Genomic DNA, 19,818 nt, shown 5'->3' on the forward strand with positions numbered 1-19,818 from the left:
GTCATTGAGGTACTGGAAGATCTCGCAAGTGTCTTTATGATCGCGTTCCTTCCGTGCAACAAAAAGGTACTTATGCTGATCACTAGTACTGTATGTTGCACCTGTACGTTCCTGCATCGATTCATTGATGTCAGCACAGGCGGGCATTGCAAGAAGCCAGCGTCAATTACTAGCGTAAAACTGAAAAAAGAATTTGTGTGACTGAATTTCCCGAAAGTTTGCCTGCTGGTTTGTTAGAAATGATCTCCCTTACCAGGTCCGTTACGGGAACTTGGATAATACCTACCCCACAAGGAATTTTCAGTAAAAATCAGGGACTACGTCACCACATGAAGTAATACTACGTCATAGTGACGTCATATCATGACGGAATTAGCCTTATTTGATAGATTGATATCACATTCCTATCTGTTGGCAATACATTTATGGGCCCTAAAACCACCCAGAAAAAAGTTTGCTGTACATTGAGTTCTGACATGGCGGCCATCTTGAATTTATGCAAATTAGGGCCCTTAGGGGGGTAACTTTGAGATAACTTTTGATATGATGTAGAGGGGACTCTAGGGAACTATTTAAAACAAAAACACCTTCTGAAGCAATTTGTTCTAGGTTCGGCCATATTCAGCATAGTTTGACTGGACTATAGCATAATTTTAAACTTGCTCTCCTATTTTCTTCTTATATACTATGTTTTATTATCTGTATCTATATTTTATTTTATTTTATTTATTCATATAAATAAATATATAATCTTTTTGCAGGCCTTAGTTTACCCTTACAAGACAAGCAGTGAAAATTGCAAGTTCTCAAAAGATACAGATGGAAAGAAGAGGCAGCAAGCCATGATAGAGCTCAAACAACTCCTCAACTTTCCGGTCATCGACCAGTTTACACGAGCTCTGGACCAACTGAACCATCCAGGCGTGCTTTTCAAGGTGCAGTACGGATTTTACATATCATGTTTAACCACGCCGGTGCCTTCCAATCATAAGGTCCCGGTTCGAGTCACTCCAAGATTAATGTGTGTCCTCTAGTTACAGAGTTGTTGACAATTGACAATTCATAATCATTGCGTTAAATATGAATCTAAGAGACTGACTTCGGTCAGCTTGCGGCTTTGATAAGCCAATGAGGCTTCTTTGCGAGTTCCTGCTTGCAGGAGGATCTAAAATACATACAAACAATACACTGTAGCTTAGGTTGGGTTTTTTTTTTCCTTATGTCCTGAAGAAACTAAAAATTGTGTGATTAAACCATAAGTGTGATTAAACCATAAGTATGATTTATGTAAATGCAAATTGTATTCCCAGTGCTACCCAACTTACAGTCATGAAGGGTAGCAAGAATGTAGGCAGACACTCGCTGCAAATAAAACAGGCCACCTTTTAAACCTTGAACCCCAAACACAGTATCTGAAACTAATGCAAGCACTTACTTTGACACATTATGCGGCCTATACAGCATGCTGTTCCAAAAATCGTTTGCAGATGAAGAGAGCCAGTTACATGCCAGTAAAATCTTCTCAAAGATCTGTTGTTTATTTGTAACTTCTCTGTACATATCTAATGGTGCTTTGACATTTTCATCTTCTTTTGTATACTTCTTTGTAATACTATTGATCCTTCTCCCTATTGTACATGTAGGATTGGGCAGATGATGAACTCAAGCCCCTCCTACAAGCTGAGAAGAGAGACAACGTTAAAATCAAGAAAGCCTACAGCCAGATGGAAGACAAGCTTCTCAACTTTAGTTCGTGGAGTTACGAGGGACACGACCTCTGCGGAATCGTGGCCAATTTTAGAACTTCATTTGCCAGGGTACGTCAAGAACCTTAGTAGGATTGAAGTTCTCAGAACATGGTCGACTTTCCATTCTCCTGATTTTGACTCACAAATTTTTAAGGGGGCAGGCACTCTAAAAGTTGAATATTTTTAGAATGGGCAATATCTAATTCTACGTGGTAGAAGTTGCAAAGTCGATGGAACGAAAGCGATGTGGACTTAAAATCAGATTATTTTTTTTTTAATTGCAAGGTAGATAATTAATTAGATATGTCAGTTTTTAATAGTAATACATTGGTTGCTATTTGTTTATTTCAGACATATTTTGTTTCAGAATTTCTATATTGATTATTACACTTATTTTCATTCTACATTTAGAAATGGTTGAAGAAAGTAGAAAAAGTTTTCGGCAAAGGAGGAGAAAAGTTACTGAAAGCCATCACCAATGTAAGTGTTTGTAAATTACTGAAAGCCTCCCCCAATGTAAGTGTTTCTGCATTACTAAAGGCCTCTGCCAATGTAAGTATTTCTGCATTACTAAAGGCCTCTGCCAATGTCAGGGTTCCTAAATTACTGTAAGCCTCTGCCAATGTATTAAAGTGTTTCTAACTTTCTAATATTGCATAACAATTCTTGTGCAACTGTTTGTATTTAAGATATATTTAATTTTGGCTGTTTTGCAAGCTTGGAAGGTCTTGTCTGATTAGCATAAACTCTGCTCTTGTTAATTGATTGACTTCTTAATTTATAATTTATTGACTTTTTAATTTATTGACTGTAAGATTAACCTGTTCATCTGGGATGATGCAACAAACAGATGCAACAAACATGATGCAACAAAGTGTGAACAAAAGTGTTTAGTTTGTGTTGCCAAATCATTAACATTCTCTCCTTTTCATTGTAGTGTTTCCCTTTTCTCTCTGCTGTCTTGTCTTTTCAGGACTTTACAACAGTGGTCGCAAACATGTATGCAGAGATGAACCCCAGGGGTGCAAAAGACCCTGGAAATCTGAAAGAATATTCTCCCTGGTTTCTTCAGTATCAACTAACAGAACAAGCACAGTTTGAAATCCCAGGTAAGTCGAGACAACGATTTTTGAAAAAGATTCCACTTTGATGGATAAAGTATGGCAAAGAAATTGTTAAGAAAATTGTGAAAATTCCCTTTGTTGCGTATGATTTTATTGGAAACATTAAAACTGGATGTCTTTAAAATATTTCTTCCTTGTAGCTTGGTAGCATGAAATCACTGGCTTAAATTACTCACTAAAAATGTCAGAAAGTTTTTTAGTTCTAATCTTTTATGATATATTAAGACATATTATCATAACTTTATCAGATATCTTTGCATTCTATATTTCTTTGATCTCACAGGTGGGTTACCCAAATTATTCAATTTGGCAAGAGTAATAATAAAAAAGACAATGCTTTGCAATATATATATTTTTTTTAAATTTCCTTTCCTTACTTTCAATTGTGCTAGTTGTTGCTATTTAAATTAAAATAAATAAATATGCCTTTGTCTCTTAATTGTAGGTCAGTATACAGGAGTGAGCAAGCCATTACCAGAATACCATGTCAAAATAGCTGGATTTGATGAACAGGTAAAGAAAACAGAATATTGATGAAAAGAAAACAGCAAAGAAATGATTGATTGTAAAGTGTTGTAACACTTTTATTTTCCAAAATAATCTCATAGGATGCTAGCTGCAAAGCTTTCTTGATTTTTGATTTAGTTCAATTGCAGCAAGATATACAACCATCATGGCATATCTTTTGCCTGCATTTAACCTTTGTTAAATTATATACTTATTTTTGCATTAATTTATATTATATTAATTTATTTTAATTTTGTATTATTTTAAATTATTATTTTATTTCTGTATTATTTTAGTATTAATTTATTTATGTATTTATTTATTTATGCTCCGGCCGCCTCTCTCTTCTTTAGGTCAGAACCTTACAGTCTCTCAGAAAACCGAAGACGATCAAGATACGCGGTCACGATGAAAAAGATTACGAGTTTCTGGTAAAAGGAGGCGAGGACCTTCGCTTGGACCAGAGAATCGAGCAACTGTTTTGTATCATGAACGACATCATGGCCGAGGATACAGCGTGCAGCTCTCGTGAGCTGAACCTGACAACATACCAGGTCACACCTATGACATCCAGGTAAGCTGACCAGCTATGGGGATTTTTAGTCATGATGTAATCTATCATGCTTATTTAGCTTGATAACTTCCATTTCTCTGTGACAGTTTAATTCATGACAACTGTCCTGTCAGTGGTTTTGCAGTGGGTTAGTTGTCAGACCTTATGGAGAGGTGCCTTGGCTATCAAGAATGATATTCCACTTTGGTATGTTTCATATGTAACTCATTGGCTAGTTTTGTTTAGTTCAACAACATGTACTCTGGTGTCAGAAGTGGGATACATTTTTCCTACTTGTGTTTCCAACACATGGATTACTTTGCATTTTGCCTAATTTGATATTTAATCATTTCTCAATTCCATTGTTTTTTCGTTGCTTACAACTGAAAACACTTTCTATCCTCCACCCTCCTCCCCAGACTTGGTCTGATAGAATTTGTGCCAAACACAACCACCTGGGGAGCATTCTTGAAGGTTAAGAGTCTTGACAAAGCCAAACTGGAGTAAGTGGATGAATATTCAATTAATCTCTTTTATTAATCTTTACAACATTTTAATCTACTGAATCACATATGCTTGAACAAATTCTGCATTTCAGCCTTTTGGCTAATATCATGCGTAGTATTTGACGATGATCACACAGTCGGTCTCCGTGCAAATGTTGAGAGTTTCATATTTTAATTCTGCGTTAGCAAGATGTTATACTCGCTCTGTCTTTCATTCATTACTAAACCTAATATTTATCTTCTTTTCTCCCTCAGAGCATATGGAAATTGGGTCCAAAAGTTTCGTACTAAAAAGGACGAAAAGATTCACCTCACTTTCGCCACAATGTACAAGTTAGTACATAGTAATATGAAAGTTAAACTAAATTAGTGTTGAAGCTGTCACCCAAGTTACTTGAATGTTATGTAACGAGGGAATTTCTTACAACGGAAAATAATAACCTGCACATTGGACCGTTGTTCCCTACGAAGGTTTCAGATTATTTCTACTAGCACAAGACTTTTATGCTTATACTGCTATATAAAGCTTATAATGCTATGAAAAGTTGATCATGTCTCTAAGGCAAGGGTGGGCAACCTTTTTGAATGAATGGGCCAGATATAAGGAGTGAAAAATTAACTGGGCCGCACCTAACCAACGACCTGCTGTTGATTTCAAACCTTTGATTCTGAGGACTTTCAAACCATTTGGTGTGTGTACTTAATCTGTATTCACAAAAACATAATGTCAATACAGTACAGTTGATACTTAATGGGGATAATAGGCTTACCTGACACCATCATTAGTGCCTATAAATTCTAAGCAGCTAGCTCGCTTTGATGATGATGTAAAATAGATTCCTTTTTGTATCTTTCTTGAGACATCTCCGCAAAAAAATCACTGGCGGGCCACATGTTGCCTGCGGGCCGTAGGTTGCCCACCCCTGCTCTAAGGTATAAAAGAGAGTTGTTTGTCTTTCACAGGCAAGCTGGTTGTCAAGAAACAACTCACAACTTCCGGCAGTGCGAGGAAGGTATTCCCTGGGATTTGTCACGGTAAGTCATGTTTGCTCTCTTGTGAAATTTTTCTTATATTTTACGACATTCAAGGAAAGGTTTTTTTGTGAAGGGTATGTAACCTTTCTCCCCCCAGCCGTTCCTCACCTACCAATCTGATTCTTTATTTCTACCCAGGAAAGCATTTCTAGAGATGAGCGCCTCTCCGGAGGCCTTCTTGGCTCTGAGGACCCACTTTGCAAAGTCGTTTGCCACCCTTTGTATCTGCCAGTACATCCTAGGTATCGGAGATCGTCACCTGTCAAACTTCCTGGTCAGTCTAAATTCTGGCAGAATGATTGGTATCGATTTTGGTCATGCATTTGGATCAGCTACTTTGGTAAGTTTTGACGATTCATTGCAATGTATTCAGACAATATTCTCAACATGAAGCTAGAGTGAATGAATTCAAACGTTTATTTCCCCTTCAAGATCCTCCCTATTCCGGAACTGATGCCGTTCAGACTCACCCGTCAAATCGTGAATTTGATGATGCCCATGAAGATTGATGGACTGCTTAAGAATACAATGGTTCACTGTTTGAGGGCGCTGCGTCAAAACCACGACTTGTTGCTGAACACCATGGATGTCTTTATCAAAGAACCTTCGGTAGATTGGAAGGTGAGTGATGAGTTGACCTTAATGCTCAACGTTAACTTGTAGTAGTACTTTGTATATGATGTGTTTGATAAATTTCCATATGATGAAATGATAAATTTCCATTTTGACAGCAATTTGCAGATAAAACAGCCAGCAAGGGTCAAGGTTTGGAAGAGATCTCCAGTGACGCTCTCTGGTATCCGAAAGAGAGACTTTTGATCGCCAAAGCTAAGCTGGAGGGTGCTAATCCTGCCTACATCACAGAGTAAGTAGTCTCCTCCAGTTCATTTTCAAAATGGTCAGGTAGAATTGGTCAGCATATTGGTCAGTATAATTGTTGAATGTTCAGCATAATATATTTGTAAACATTTGTTCATGAGCAAATAAAAAAACAGTCCTTTCTTTGGTTATGTTGTTGCCAGGAGGGAACTTGAGAAAAGTGTCCATGGAAAATCCACTTCCCTGCAGAAGTTCATTGCGGTAGTTCGAGGCGATCACCGAGTCAATATACGAGCACAGGTAGCCAGGGAGCCGTCTGGGTTGAGTGTAGAGGACCAGGTCGCTTGTTTGATTGAGCAAGCCACAGATCCCAATATCCTTGGCCGGACATACCAGGGATGGCAGCCGTTCATATGAAAACCATGTTGTAAGGAGTATATTTCTTCAGGAATATGGAAACACTAATTTTTCAGGCAAGAGAGACACATGGGATGATTCTATAATGTCTATATTCTCACAAGTAATCATGTAAAGCAATGATTTATATAATACTACTACTACTAACACAATGTTGATACTTTTTGGACAAGACATGAATGAACGAAAGGGTTCGTTTCGTTTTCCATCTATAACATTTACAATTACTATGGACAATTAGTACAGTTGAATCTGAGCATCTATGTCAGTTCCTAATGATCCAATCATATCCTCTCATTGTAAGAATGATCACACTTATTTGAGTTGTCTTTGCATAGTTTAATTTATTGTTATGTTAACCCAGCAGTTTTGTACATTTTATAATTGCTAAACCGCTAAGAAGGGTACCTCATGCCATCTTGTTGACGACACCCGATTCCATACTTCCATGGTATGGTAATACTGGGTATCATACTTTAATGGTATGGTGATACCGGGTTTCATACTTTCATGGTATGGTGATGTTCCATACTTCCATGGTGTTTACCTTCCAGTTTGACCAACGTCATGCTTCCCGGAATGTTTATCGACACCGATTTCTAGTTCTGGTCGGCAACACCAGTTTGCCAACAGACACATGACGGTTATTAACATGATCAACACCACAGGTACAACGATTAAGTACAGCACTGTGGAAGTAATTGAAGGCCCGTTTAGTATCCCAGCATGCAACTGTTCAATGACTTGCTCCAATCCAAGGAAAGTCTGGGTGGAATTAGATGCTGCAATATGGTTTCTTTTAAATGCACCCTCTCCTAGGACATCTTGACTGAGTTTTGATAAGGCCGCTATTTCGAGATCGGAGAACACTATTTCAACCTGCTTGCCGATTGATAAGGAAAGCTGAAAAGAAAGGAAACACACTGAAATTTTGAATATTTACAAGTTTATATAAAATAATATTGATTGATATGTACAAAATGACCACTTGATCTTGGTGTGTTCACTGGTTGATATTAATACTTTCCTTTTTACATGGTAGCCACTATGTCACTTCTCATCTTCTCATCAAACAAGTAATGTATTTTTTAAAGTGCCAAATGCTTTCTAGGAAAAGCAACTAATAATAAAGCTTTTCGTTACAATTAGAAGCAGCAAACAATCATTTTTCTCATTAATTTTTCTGTCAACTCCACAATTTTGCTGTTTGAAAAGCCTCCCTTATTCCTTAATTTTTACAGCAAATATTAACTGCTTAATTTTGTCGAAATTCATATTTTGTGCAACGATGTACCACTGATATTTTTTCTTCATTGTTTATTGTTTCTTCAAGAGGTGCCCTTTTATTACGTCATTCCAAGATGCCTGCACTAAATGTGATTACCTTTCACACCAGCCGGCCGTATGCAGTATGTTGACAGATGGGAGAAGTACTTATCTTAATTTGTTCAAAATTTCCATTCTCTAATTTTTTTTTCTCTCGCTTTGATCCATATATCAAGTGATAGCAGTTTCATCCCTCAGATAAATCACTTGTTGCTCTCCCTTAGATGTGTAACCGAAGTGATGGTGATAAAACAGATTGACCTCAAAATTAACTACGAAATTAAATTCAGGGTGTCGCCTACATTCAACGACAAATTGGGTAAATATATTAGACCGTTCACTAATACACTAATCATTTCACACTTATTGGTAGACATATGGGTCACAAACAAATACTAATGATTGTATTTCCCCCCAAAATCCAACTCGGTCCATAGCGGGGAAATTTCTGTTACACCTTCCGAAAGCAGAATTTTTCTCTTTCCCCTTTCTAGGTCCCATCAATTTTCATAAATTACAAGAGTATTTATTCGAAAGGTTATTGCAAAGTTGATCGCACTGATTGTCGTAGGAATATTTTCTCTGAAGGTGTGTCAATGATAAATTTAATCAATCAATCAATTTAAACAAACCACTCTAAAACGAACTGAAAACAAATGTATAGGCTATAGTAAACTGACCTCTTTGTAGTGGAAGGAAAAGAAAATAAGGGTGCTGTCATCGCATGCATCATCTTCAAACCAGCTATCGCCGAGGGATTGGGCGAAAAGATCACATTTGACCACGGCAGGCTGAAAGTCACTGTCGAAAAGAGAAAACATGAAAATTAAATTTCCATTTAGCCTACTTTAGACGGTTGTTGGTTGTTCAATCCCGATCTTGAATCAGTGGGGCTATATTGAGGAATACAAAGGTAAGCAGAAGGGGTGTAGTTTGTTCCTTAGGAACAGTACCTTAGGATTCAAGATTTTCTATCCATTGGATACTATAAGTATTTAGACTTGTCCTTTATCATTTACCACATATTGCCCCAGGCTCATAAATTGACTCTGGACCTGGGGCTGTAGTCTTTCTGATTTCTCACCCCTCCCCCCACCCCTCAGGCTGAACTAGCGGAAAAGGAAATGGAAGCACAGTTTGTCGTAGGTGACAGATTTTGAGTATTGGTTACGAGAAGAGGGGTAGGTAATGTCTCAACACCTTTTCTCTTTGTAAGGCTTTCCCCTTTGCACATGCTACCATTTACACTTTTTCTGTCATCCAGTTTACTAGAGGGACATACCATCATCTATCCAGAGATTAATTTTAAAAGAATTACCAAAATATCATGACTATATTTGCCAGGAACAAATCTCACAACATCAGACCGGAAAACATTTATGAATTGCAAAGGTTTGAATTGACTTCTTTGAATCGTATCACTGGCAAAATGCGTCGAGCGCCCTCTTGCGGCCTCTTTTTTGGTCAGTTTTCAACTTCAGAGGAACAATGGACAAGCGAAAAACTTTTTGGACGAACAAAGGTTTCTGAAACCTTTGTTCGTCCAAAAAGTTTTTCGCTAGTCTATTGTTCCTCTGAAGTTGAAAACTGACCAAAAAAGAGGCCGCAAGAGGGCGCTCGACGCATTTTGCCAGTGATACGTGATTCCAATTTTTTTCAAGGTTTGATAAAACGCCCAGTGAGGTATAGCAAGGAGCAGTGAAGAGAACGCTTTGAACAAACATGTGGATCTTTAAGTATTTGAAAAGATGACAATATCAGCGTACCACCTCATGGTCTAGTGGTAAACAAAGTTTTTTTGCAACCTAAGATCCCCAGTTCAATCCCAACTTCTGCTTGTCTTTTACAAACACAAAATAAAAGCACACACCAAAAACAAAATTGAAATTGCATTTATTTAGACCAACCAGACAAATTCATTTAGTACTCCTACAACATTTTTCAAAAATGTTGCTAGAGAAGAATAACATTCGCTTCAAATATGTTTTACTGGTTAATGGATAATTTAACATAGGTTAATCTTTACCATGCCAAATCGGTTCATGGGAGGATTTTTTTTTTCTTCACCCTAGTTAACATCCTTGAACTACCTGTCCCAAATCTAGTTGTCCCAATCATTGACATAGGCGTAGGAGGCGGGGGAGGGGGCTGGGGGGTGCAGCCCCCAACCATATATTTTGGTGAAAATTCGGGCAATATGCTGAGAATTTTTCTGGCACATACTGGATGAATCATAATTTGCAGTGTGTTTTTCATTTCTTTTGTGAAAATTCGGCAATATGCTGAGAATTTTTCGGGCATCTACTGAAAGAATAATAATTTGCAATGTGTTTTTTCAAATTTTTGGTGAAAATTCGGGCAATATGCTGAGAATTTCTCGAGCATTTTCTGAAAGAAGAATATTTGCAATGTGTTTTTCAAGTTTTTTGGTGAAAATTTGGGCAATATGCTGAGAATTTTTCGGGCACCTACCAGTGGCGGAGCGTCCATACAGTCAGAGGGGGGGGGGGTTCCCTGACGGACTCAAAATGGGCTGCTGGCGCCCTTTTCAGCTTTATACCACTCTTTACTTATTCGCAATTTTTGACTTCAAGTTTTTATTGCGCTCTCAAATACCTATTGAAGTTTGTCACAATTTGTTGGTGCAATTTTCTGACAAATGGCGATGACACCTATTTATTCTTCGTTTATCTGCAAATTAGCAAGGCCCGGAAAGGGTCATTTCCGGCGATCTAGGGAGTATCTTTACTCCAAAAATTGTTGCACGCTCCGCGCCAACCTGTGGTGGCGATCCGCTAAGATAGTGTCGAATGCGCCCCTACAGACCATGCTCTCACCCCTGACGAATACCCCTATAGCTCCACCACTGGCACCTACTGAAAGAAGAAGAATTTGCAATGTGTTTTTCAATGGTTAAACTTATATTATTATTATTATCATTATTGTTGTAACGACTTCCCCAATAATTATAACCAATATGGAAGGATAGTGACACAGAAAATGATTATTTGTTATTGGCACGTGAAAAATTTTGGATATATTTTTCGGGCAAGTCGTTACAGCCCCCCCCCCCCCAAATCAAATGAGGGTCCTACTACGCCTATGCCAATCAATATATGCTAAAAGTAGAAAACCAAGTAAAGAACAAACAGTGAACTACCATTGACCTTTTAAAGCATTCGACAACATAATAATTTCTTAGCAACAGTATTAACAAAAGGGAGCTTTTTCTTGTGGGACTGACTTGTAAGGATTTACAAGTAAGAAATATTTACTCACCATTGTGCCTAAAATTTAACAACACAAATGATGTTACAGCAATACAGATTCATTTTTATGTATGATTCTAGACATACCTGTCGCAAATCCAACTTAAAGGACCCTAGAATTAAATGTTTGCAGATAATATCAATATTATTGTGTCAAAAACACACAACCCCCTGGCAAGGAAAACACAGTGACCATACAGCAACCTGTGGGCTATATAAACCAGAAATGCAAACATTGCATGGTAGTTCTTGATATAATTAAATACATCTCTTATAAAACTAACATATCTAAACGGATGCAAGCTCTCCACAGATTAAATGTTTCACTGACTTGAACATTGGTGACAATGTTGCACTTCAACTGACATTTGTAAGATTACAGACACTATGAATGAATAACCATTCTACACTGTTGCTTATCTTGACTCTGTACTCTAGCAAATAAAACCCAATCAGAAGCATCCATAACCTTCTCTTTGAAAGCAGAACACTTTCAAAGCTTTTCAGCTTAGCTCTGCTTTGAACTAAAATGTCTATGGCCTCCTCTTCCCCTTTCTCGTTACTTACTCAACAGCAGACCGTAAACTCTCCCGGTTATTACCGGGAGACTCCCGGTTTTTACCCGAATCTCCCGGCCTCCCGGTTTCATATTCTATTCTTCCGGTTTTTTAATGTTTCATCACTTGCGACATTTCTGAAAATAGCCAACAATTAGTAATTCCCCGCAGCAACGCTGAACAGGAAAGGCTATTCAGTGTAGTTAGCAAGAACAAGACAGACAGTCGGTCAAGTCTCAAGCTTGATGGAACTCTTATCTAGCATACTAGCCATGAAGTCGCAGTACCCAGAGTCCACTTTTCCCTGTTTCAAATGGAAGCCTACTAAAGAAACCCTGGAGAAAGCGAAGCGAGCTGCTGTAAACTATAACAAGAAACACTGATTTGATGATTCTCTCACTGTTTTGCATAAGTAGACTATACTTATTTAGCAGTATTTATACAATTTCAGTTGAAAATTACCAACCTCCCTATTTTCCCCTTGTTCTCCCTAGTTTTTGGCCCTGAAAAATGTTATTCTCCCTATTTTGGGGTCAAACAGGTTGACAGGTCTGCCTACATTATATAATTAAGTCTTGACCGATACTGGCCTCAAGTGATCAGCATGGTTCTTGCAATAATATGGATCTACCTATCAAGTATAATAGTTCATCCAAGTTCCACCCCCCCCCCTTTTCTTTTTTCTTTTTTGCTGTTATTGAAGGGTTTCAAGTGACCTATGCTGACCTCCACCAATTTATAAGCATTAATGTGCAGACCAAAGGGATCTACATACCATTTATCAAGTTTCTACTAAGCTTAACGAGTCAAAATACCAATACACTTAAAATAGCAAAACATTTAGTTGTTTAATTATTTTCTTAATGCAATTTTCCTCCTGGCTATCGGTCATAATTTGCAAAGTTTAGAACAATTTAAGGAGTTTTGAGACAAGTTTGCTGTTATTTTTGCTAGGATTTTTGGAAGATAGATGCTCTTACAACCTCAGTGTTTCATTGCGTAAATTATCGCTCCGATTTAGACAGTGTAAAACAGTAATAGCGATATGTTTTCGCGCATCAATATGCAGCTAAAGACAAGATAAATAATTAGGAATATTTACGCAGTCGCTAACCGAGCAGCAGTTCAAAGTAGCAGTGGGGTACTGTATAGGCTTAGAACTCGCGCACACCTAGTTACTGTATAGTATATGCCTAGTAAAATAGAGGAGCCCTAATGTAACAGAAGCCAAGCTATCATGTATCTTCGTAGGTATTATACAGATTTCGTAGGCCTATTTTTAATTGTTTGAGACCCTATAGTAGGTCTAGCCGCTTATTTATGATTCTGGGTCATGTTTTACTTTGTTCATACTTTTGGTGGAAAAAGGTTGCATTTCATATTGCACAGAAACATAATTTTCCAATGTGCAATTACGCACCACAGATTGCATCTTTCTTAACAGAAAGTATTGTGTTGTAGATCTGTGCTATGGAGACTTGAACAGCAATCATAGGCTTAGCGGCTATCCGCCCGCCCCCCCCCCCCCAACACACACATATACTGCCGTTGTGGTATATGTAGGGAAGGTTATTCCAGCGTGTAGGCTTACTTATGCGGAAAAGTCAGTCAGAGATGTTATTAATGTGATGACGCATGATTTTACCACCCATTAAAAAATCAATCATGTTTTATGCCCATTCAATAAAGTAAAATATTGCTGACCTTGGGATTATTTTTCTTCCGAGACTGGGGCTTGAGATCAATAATCAACCGGCCTATAAAGTTTATCATTCAATATCACCTTACACACACACACACACATATATATAAATATATACATATATCTTACATATCGTACTATATGAGAATCAACTCGCCCGATTGCTTGCATCGTTAAGAACAATAAATCAATGTAAACTTGATCACACATAGTTTCAAAACGACGATTCAGATATGATTTATATTTGAACTGTTGTTAAAGGGGAATACATGATTTTATGCATCCTTTTTTTTCTCGACGGAGGCATTTGTATCTAAAATTCGATAAAAAAATTCTTCCAAAAAGTGAACTTCTCACTTAAATCTGTGACGTTATAGATCCACTTTGACAAGTTGCGCTGTTTCATTTTTTACTTCCGATTTTTACCCAAAAAAACTTTCTTGTCAATGGTGCATGACCTCCCCATTTTGTAATAACTTGTTTTCCATCCCTCCTGTCATGTGAGTCACTGAACATTCTATGATTTATACCAATCAGCGAAATTATTAAAGTCGATAAATATACACCCATATTTTGTGCCCCTGACACTTTCAAAGGCCTCTATTTTTACGTTAGTTTACCTTTAACTGTTAACTTTACGTTTGACTTCGGACAGGATATCATCATTTATTATAATTTACGTTAATATTAATGACAAAGGTTCACGTCATACATTGCGTCGGAATAAACTTTACGATCAGGCTACGAACATGCACGTCGGTTATAGAAAGTTAAATCTTTAACTATTCGAGGTTTGTACGGTATATAAGGATCACACCCACGGTGTGACTGATCTCACTACATGCATAATAAAATACTTCACAATTATTGTCAAACCTAATAACTTTCATATTCCTGACTTTTTGAAATTACCCAGAAAGTTTTAGCATCATCTTGCGGCGGCAGATTTCGTGTTATCTTGTCTGCTTCAGTCACGAACGAAGCCAAAACTGAATTCAATAATTATTGTCCCGTAACGATTTTTTTTTTAAATTATATATATCTGAAGTGAACGTATACAAAATTAAAAGTCAAGAATATTACGACCGTGTTTAGGCTATATTCGTCGAACTACAAGAAACAATGCATTTCCAAGGGAGGTACATGAAGAACCAAATAAAAACATGAAAAAAGCCGATTCAATCTGGTACCACGTATGGGTCAAAGACAACGTCACGTGCGAACGCCTCAATATGAAAATATACAATACCCTTTTTTGACCTATTCTGAATGAAAATAAGTCTAAAATGTTAGCTTTTCTATATTTTAAACCACCCTTTGACTACCCCCGCCCGTTCCGCCACCGGCCTCTCAGGCCTATTATAATGTGGCCCGGTCCCGTCCCCGTCCTATCTTAACCCAATTGTACCAGTTTAAGTCATCTTTATGAAGAATAGGCCTCAGCTGGCCGAACACTGCCCGAATGATCACAAACCCGATCAGCGACGTAGGCAGGAATTTGAAAGGGGGGAGCACTTTTTGCGATTGATATGGTGGAGCGGTCTAAGGGGAGGGGGACACCCCCTCCCATTTGAGATATATTTGAACAATACAAGGTCCTTAGATGGTGCAATGTTTGGCCAGTTTCATCATTATCATATGATATCAGCAGATTTTGTTCCTGTTTGAATTCTTTGACATTTTTTTTTACATAATTTGTCAGAAAGACAAACATAGTGCTCTTTTACAATTTTTCCAGTAGGATGGTTCTTTTTATTGTCCAATGTCTGGACTTTAATACATTTGACGAACTTAACTGATGGACAATATAAACTTTCATATTTTGTAAGACAGCCAGATTTGCAGTGGCCTAAAAACAAATATCGTTATCGCAGTGCATTAGCAATGTAATAATTATATATAGGAAGTGTGTATCACTAAGCTAGCTTAGCTTCATAACATGCTGTTCGTGCAACAACTTAGGACGAATCATAGAAAGGATGAGAACGAACGTTGTCGACGTCGTTGTGCATACGGTTCGTGACACTCCATCGAGTGCGGTTAGGTAAGCAATATGTATTTTATTACGCAGTGGCCAAATGTAGGCTTGTAATAGGCTAAATTGAGCTAAATGCAGCTGCCAAACTAAGTAAGTAGTTGAATCAGTAGGCCTGGATGTTACTACGATTATAATCGAGTTAACGGAGCTGACGAGTATTCAAGATCGAAAGAGCACTAACAAAATACCATGCTAAAAAACAACAGTTTTTAAACATTTTTTTCGGCACTGAAAGGGGGAGCAGACGCTCCCCTACCCCCCCCCCCCACCCTGGCTACGTCCCTGACCCCGATTATACTTGACAATCGTTACGTGGAAAATAGTGGATAGTCTAACAGTGTGCGTGTGCTCAACGTCGGAGAAAACCGTACAACAGTAGCGTTTTCCCGACTGGCAGACAGCAGTGTGCGGTATATGGTTCACGACTATAAGAAATGGGAAGTAATTTGGCACACGACCTAAAACGAGCATCGTTTTGTGCACTTGTGATCCTAAATAAGGTTACGAGCACTCAGATTAGTTCTGTAATAGTGTATTCTGTGTATAGGCTAAACATGTGTTAGTTTTGTACATACTACCGCACGAAAGTAAGGGAAAGAATTATACTAGAGTAAACATAATAAAGTGTTTGTACTCTTACGACTAAATGACACTCTTTTATTCGATTAACCGAAACTGCCTTAAAATTAACCAGCATCTGGTTGATAATATAATTTCATTTATATCATCATGCTCATTATACTGTGAATCAGTATCTCTTCATATAGGCCTACACACCGCGGTGATGGTATATATACCCGTTCACTAAATTTATACTCGAAGTAATTTGCAACCCGGGGACTTATCGACAAAAATCCATTTCTAACATCTATACAGTAGGAGGTCAAAGTGAAAATCTCGGGAAAGATAAGTGGTTCCCTCGGATACAATTTCTCTTGAAATAAATGGCTCAACATATATATCTATTCGGTCGAGTTTGTATTAACAACGTTTCCTTGTACGGATATTATAATTAATTAGCAGAATTTGCGATGTCCCTTCAACCAGATGAAATTTCAGTTTATTAACGATCACGCTAGACTGTATCCGCTAGTATTTTCTTTGAAAAAAAAAAACTCCGCAGAGTTTGATATATTTATGAGGTCAGATTATTCTATACATGGGTCGCTTGAAAAACCACAATAAAAAATCAACGTAAAATAGGACGTTATAGGGTCATCTTTGTGCGATGGTTATAGTATACCCTATATGTGAAGACATCTAAAAGTATAAACTCTCGGAAGGACCGTTGTTCGTTTATATGGCGCCCAGTGGCGGAGCTAGGGGTATTGGTCAAGGGGGGGGGGGCGAGAATGGTCTGTAGGGGCGCTTCCGACACTATCTAAGAGGAGCGCCACCACGGATTGGCGCGGAGCGTACCGAAATTTTTGAGTAAAGATATTCCCTAGATCGCCGGAAATGACCCTTTCCGGGCCTTGCTAATTTGCAGATAAACGAAGAATAAATTGGTGTCATTGCCAAAAGGATGTGACAAATGTCAATAGGTAGATGAGAGCGCAATAAGTAAGTCTATAATCGCGAATAAGTAAAAAGTGGTAAAAAGCTGAAAAGGGCGCCAGCAGTCCATTTGAGTCCGTCGGGGGCGGGGGGCATCCGCCCCCTGACTGTATGGACGCTCCGCCACTGATGGCGCCATATGGTTTATGCCTGAAAACTGCACACTAGTATTCCTTGGCTGACGAGCCCGGCAACTGCGTCCTGTGTTTAAGGTGCAAAAGACTGTAAAACAACAAAGCTGTTACGCAAACGTACGAACTAAGATTTGGTTCGGCTATGAAGGCTATAGTGGATCTCATATTGCTATGGGGCCTCGAGAACTGGCCGATTGCCCCAACGGTTAGTCCACCCCTGCAGATAAACACACTATACATGCTATACATTAACATAAATACGCATATAACAAAGTACATGATATGAAATAACACATATGCGCGCACAAACTCACTTGCGTATTATTGATGCTATATAGGTACCATGTGCGTGTGTGTGATTTCTTGTTTGAGAAATTTATGACTACGTGGAATCACGTCCGTACACTGCTGAGTGAAGTAGTGGTATATACCTTTCAGGTACTTTTAATTTATAGATTTGAGATATCTTTGTAAGACGAAATCAGATGCAGAAAAAAGGCATATCAGGCAAAACAGACATATGCGTAGGGTGACCGTATAACCGTGTGTGGAGAAAGGTGTTAAGTATGGCATTTGCTGTCGCTAGTTAAAGTTATTCATTTGACGTAGGAAATTCTCTTTAGCAATATGTTGACGTCATTGCGTTTAAGAACATTTTAGAAAAGACAGACGGTATTTAAATATGTACATATAAAAACAGCAATTACTCACATTCGCCATTGGCAAACTACGGCATATGGTACCGGTACTATATTATATCTGACGTTTTTGTGGTTTTCCCCTTGTCAAGCACATCTTAATTTTCATAACCTTCATTCCTGTTTCATTAATTGTTGTTATTGCCGTTTACATCAAATTATGTAAATAAGACTAGTTGTTCAACTTCTCAAATATTTCAGCTAAACAATTTAATAATTGCATATGTATATGTTATCAGCTCCGTACGTGACCATAAATTCGTATAACCATATCGTCTATATATATACATATAATGGATCATGCTGAAGTGCTCTCCGAAATGACCTTTGAGTTTAGTTACTATGGAAACCGATTTAACATTAAAAACAGTATCGACAATCTCTGGATTACAATCTAATTAGGCTAAGGATCTCTAGTGATAGGCGAGACAAAATATACCTGAAGATAAAATCAATAGTCGCGTTAATTGAGCGTCTCTGGTTGAAATAATTGATTGGAATCGCGCGGCGTGTATACACACAGACGGAGTGTAACCGAGCTATATGCGGTCAGTCGTGCCATGCGTACATGACCGCGGTCATACTAAAAATAATCATGATAGCAATGGAAGGTTCGTTAAACAAGGTAATATGATTTAGATCTCGGCGGTCAACTTTGACTGAGGTCTGTGAAAGATGAGGAAATGGCATGAAGTTAATACTTATAGATTTTGTTTCAAATGTGGCGCTCAAAATTAAATTTGGATTTGTGGTAATGTATTGTACAGACTTGCTGATATGAGAAATATCGTCGTTGGTATAAAGTGGACAAGTCTACAATAAAAGCTCTAGAGATAAAGGCCGGAGGGGTTTTGGGTAGAAATACCACGGATCATTACAATGAATCAAAACAATTTACTTAACTTGCCACGACTTCCGACATCAATGCAGGAAATTCCCTAATTATTAAGTGCATATGTAGGATGGAGACATGTTAGAGAGGGGTGAAGTAAGTACGAAACTAAATTGATCAGAGTTGATATATTTTGATCATCAGAGGTAAAAGGAAAGGCAAAGCCTTCAAATTTAATTTCCACCCACCTCTCTCTTGAAATACTACTTCATTTATTCACCCAAGTGGCCATTAATATGCCTATATTAATGATAGTCGCATTTGTTGCATGGTTACAGCCTTCATTCGACAATATTAAGCGGAATTGTAATTACTTGTTCTATTATTGCCTCCGTATTCTTCGCAACGAGTAGTTTTCCTTTTAAGCATCATAATATTAATCACCAATGCAATGCCTTACTCCTTGCACTTTAATATCACGCATCACCGAACCTTCTTTTAACTCTTAAATGCATTTTGTGTTGGCAAACGAAATTCCTCTTCAGTAACAAGGTTTCTCATTTTATTTTAATTTGACCATAACAATATTTGTGTTTCGTTTCGCTCCGCTTCGATTCAATTGCTGGTTTGTGTACATCTATTATGTGAGCAGGTTTAACATGTACAGTTGCATGACTAACTATTTTCTAAAGAAATAACATCGGATAGAATATTAAAGGAATTGTTGATTGCAAACGAGCCTGTAATGTAGATTTAATGATGTTTAAAAGCTTTAACAACAATGTATTGAAACTGAATCTGTGTACACATGCAGCCTATCGCAGGATTACATAGCACAACCTATACCATTGCAGCTATGTAGGTCCATATAAAAAATGAACCGATACACAAGACACGTATTCCCGAATTTTACAGCGAAGCATATATCATTACTAACGCGGTATTAAAACTGAAACATAAGCACAGGAATCCATTCACACGGCTGTTATAGCACAG

General features: G+C 37.9%; 2 protein-coding genes across 4 annotated transcripts in view; one reads left to right on the plus strand and one right to left on the minus strand.

The window, feature by feature from the left end:
• Positions 1 to 6,712, plus strand: part of LOC139960579 (DNA-dependent protein kinase catalytic subunit-like) — a 96,231-nt gene extending 89,519 nt beyond the window's left edge. For both annotated transcript variants that reach the window (XM_071959033.1, XM_071959032.1), the window contains 13 exons: positions 762 to 935; positions 1,644 to 1,817; positions 2,160 to 2,228; positions 2,722 to 2,857; positions 3,318 to 3,385; positions 3,733 to 3,953; positions 4,352 to 4,435; positions 4,694 to 4,771; positions 5,402 to 5,473; positions 5,612 to 5,813; positions 5,906 to 6,094; positions 6,205 to 6,338; positions 6,496 to 6,712. In XM_071959033.1, the coding sequence (XP_071815134.1) occupies positions 762 to 935; positions 1,644 to 1,817; positions 2,160 to 2,228; positions 2,722 to 2,857; positions 3,318 to 3,385; positions 3,733 to 3,953; positions 4,352 to 4,435; positions 4,694 to 4,771; positions 5,402 to 5,473; positions 5,612 to 5,813; positions 5,906 to 6,094; positions 6,205 to 6,338; positions 6,496 to 6,709 (1,815 nt within the window). In that variant the 3' untranslated portion in view covers positions 6,710 to 6,712. The remainder of the gene's footprint in view (positions 1 to 761; positions 936 to 1,643; positions 1,818 to 2,159; positions 2,229 to 2,721; positions 2,858 to 3,317; positions 3,386 to 3,732; positions 3,954 to 4,351; positions 4,436 to 4,693; positions 4,772 to 5,401; positions 5,474 to 5,611; positions 5,814 to 5,905; positions 6,095 to 6,204; positions 6,339 to 6,495) is intronic.
• A 532-nt stretch (positions 6,713 to 7,244) lies between these two features.
• The window catches only part of LOC139960583 (uncharacterized), a 33,418-nt gene continuing 20,844 nt past the window's right edge, over positions 7,245 to 19,818 (minus strand). Inside the window, exons 3-5 of one of the 2 annotated variants that reach the window (XM_071959038.1) lie at positions 10,873 to 10,911; positions 8,716 to 8,836; positions 7,245 to 7,612 (exon numbers count right to left, since the gene is read on the minus strand). In XM_071959038.1, coding sequence (XP_071815139.1) covers positions 7,253 to 7,612; positions 8,716 to 8,836; positions 10,873 to 10,911 — 520 coding nt within the window. In that variant the 3' untranslated portion in view covers positions 7,245 to 7,252. The remainder of the gene's footprint in view (positions 7,613 to 8,715; positions 8,837 to 10,872; positions 10,912 to 19,818) is intronic. The other variant, XM_071959039.1, reaches the window with a different exon arrangement.

Source organism: Apostichopus japonicus, chromosome 19, assembly GCF_037975245.1.
Source record: "Apostichopus japonicus isolate 1M-3 chromosome 19, ASM3797524v1, whole genome shotgun sequence".
Taxonomy (NCBI): domain Eukaryota; kingdom Metazoa; phylum Echinodermata; class Holothuroidea; order Aspidochirotida; family Stichopodidae; genus Apostichopus; species Apostichopus japonicus.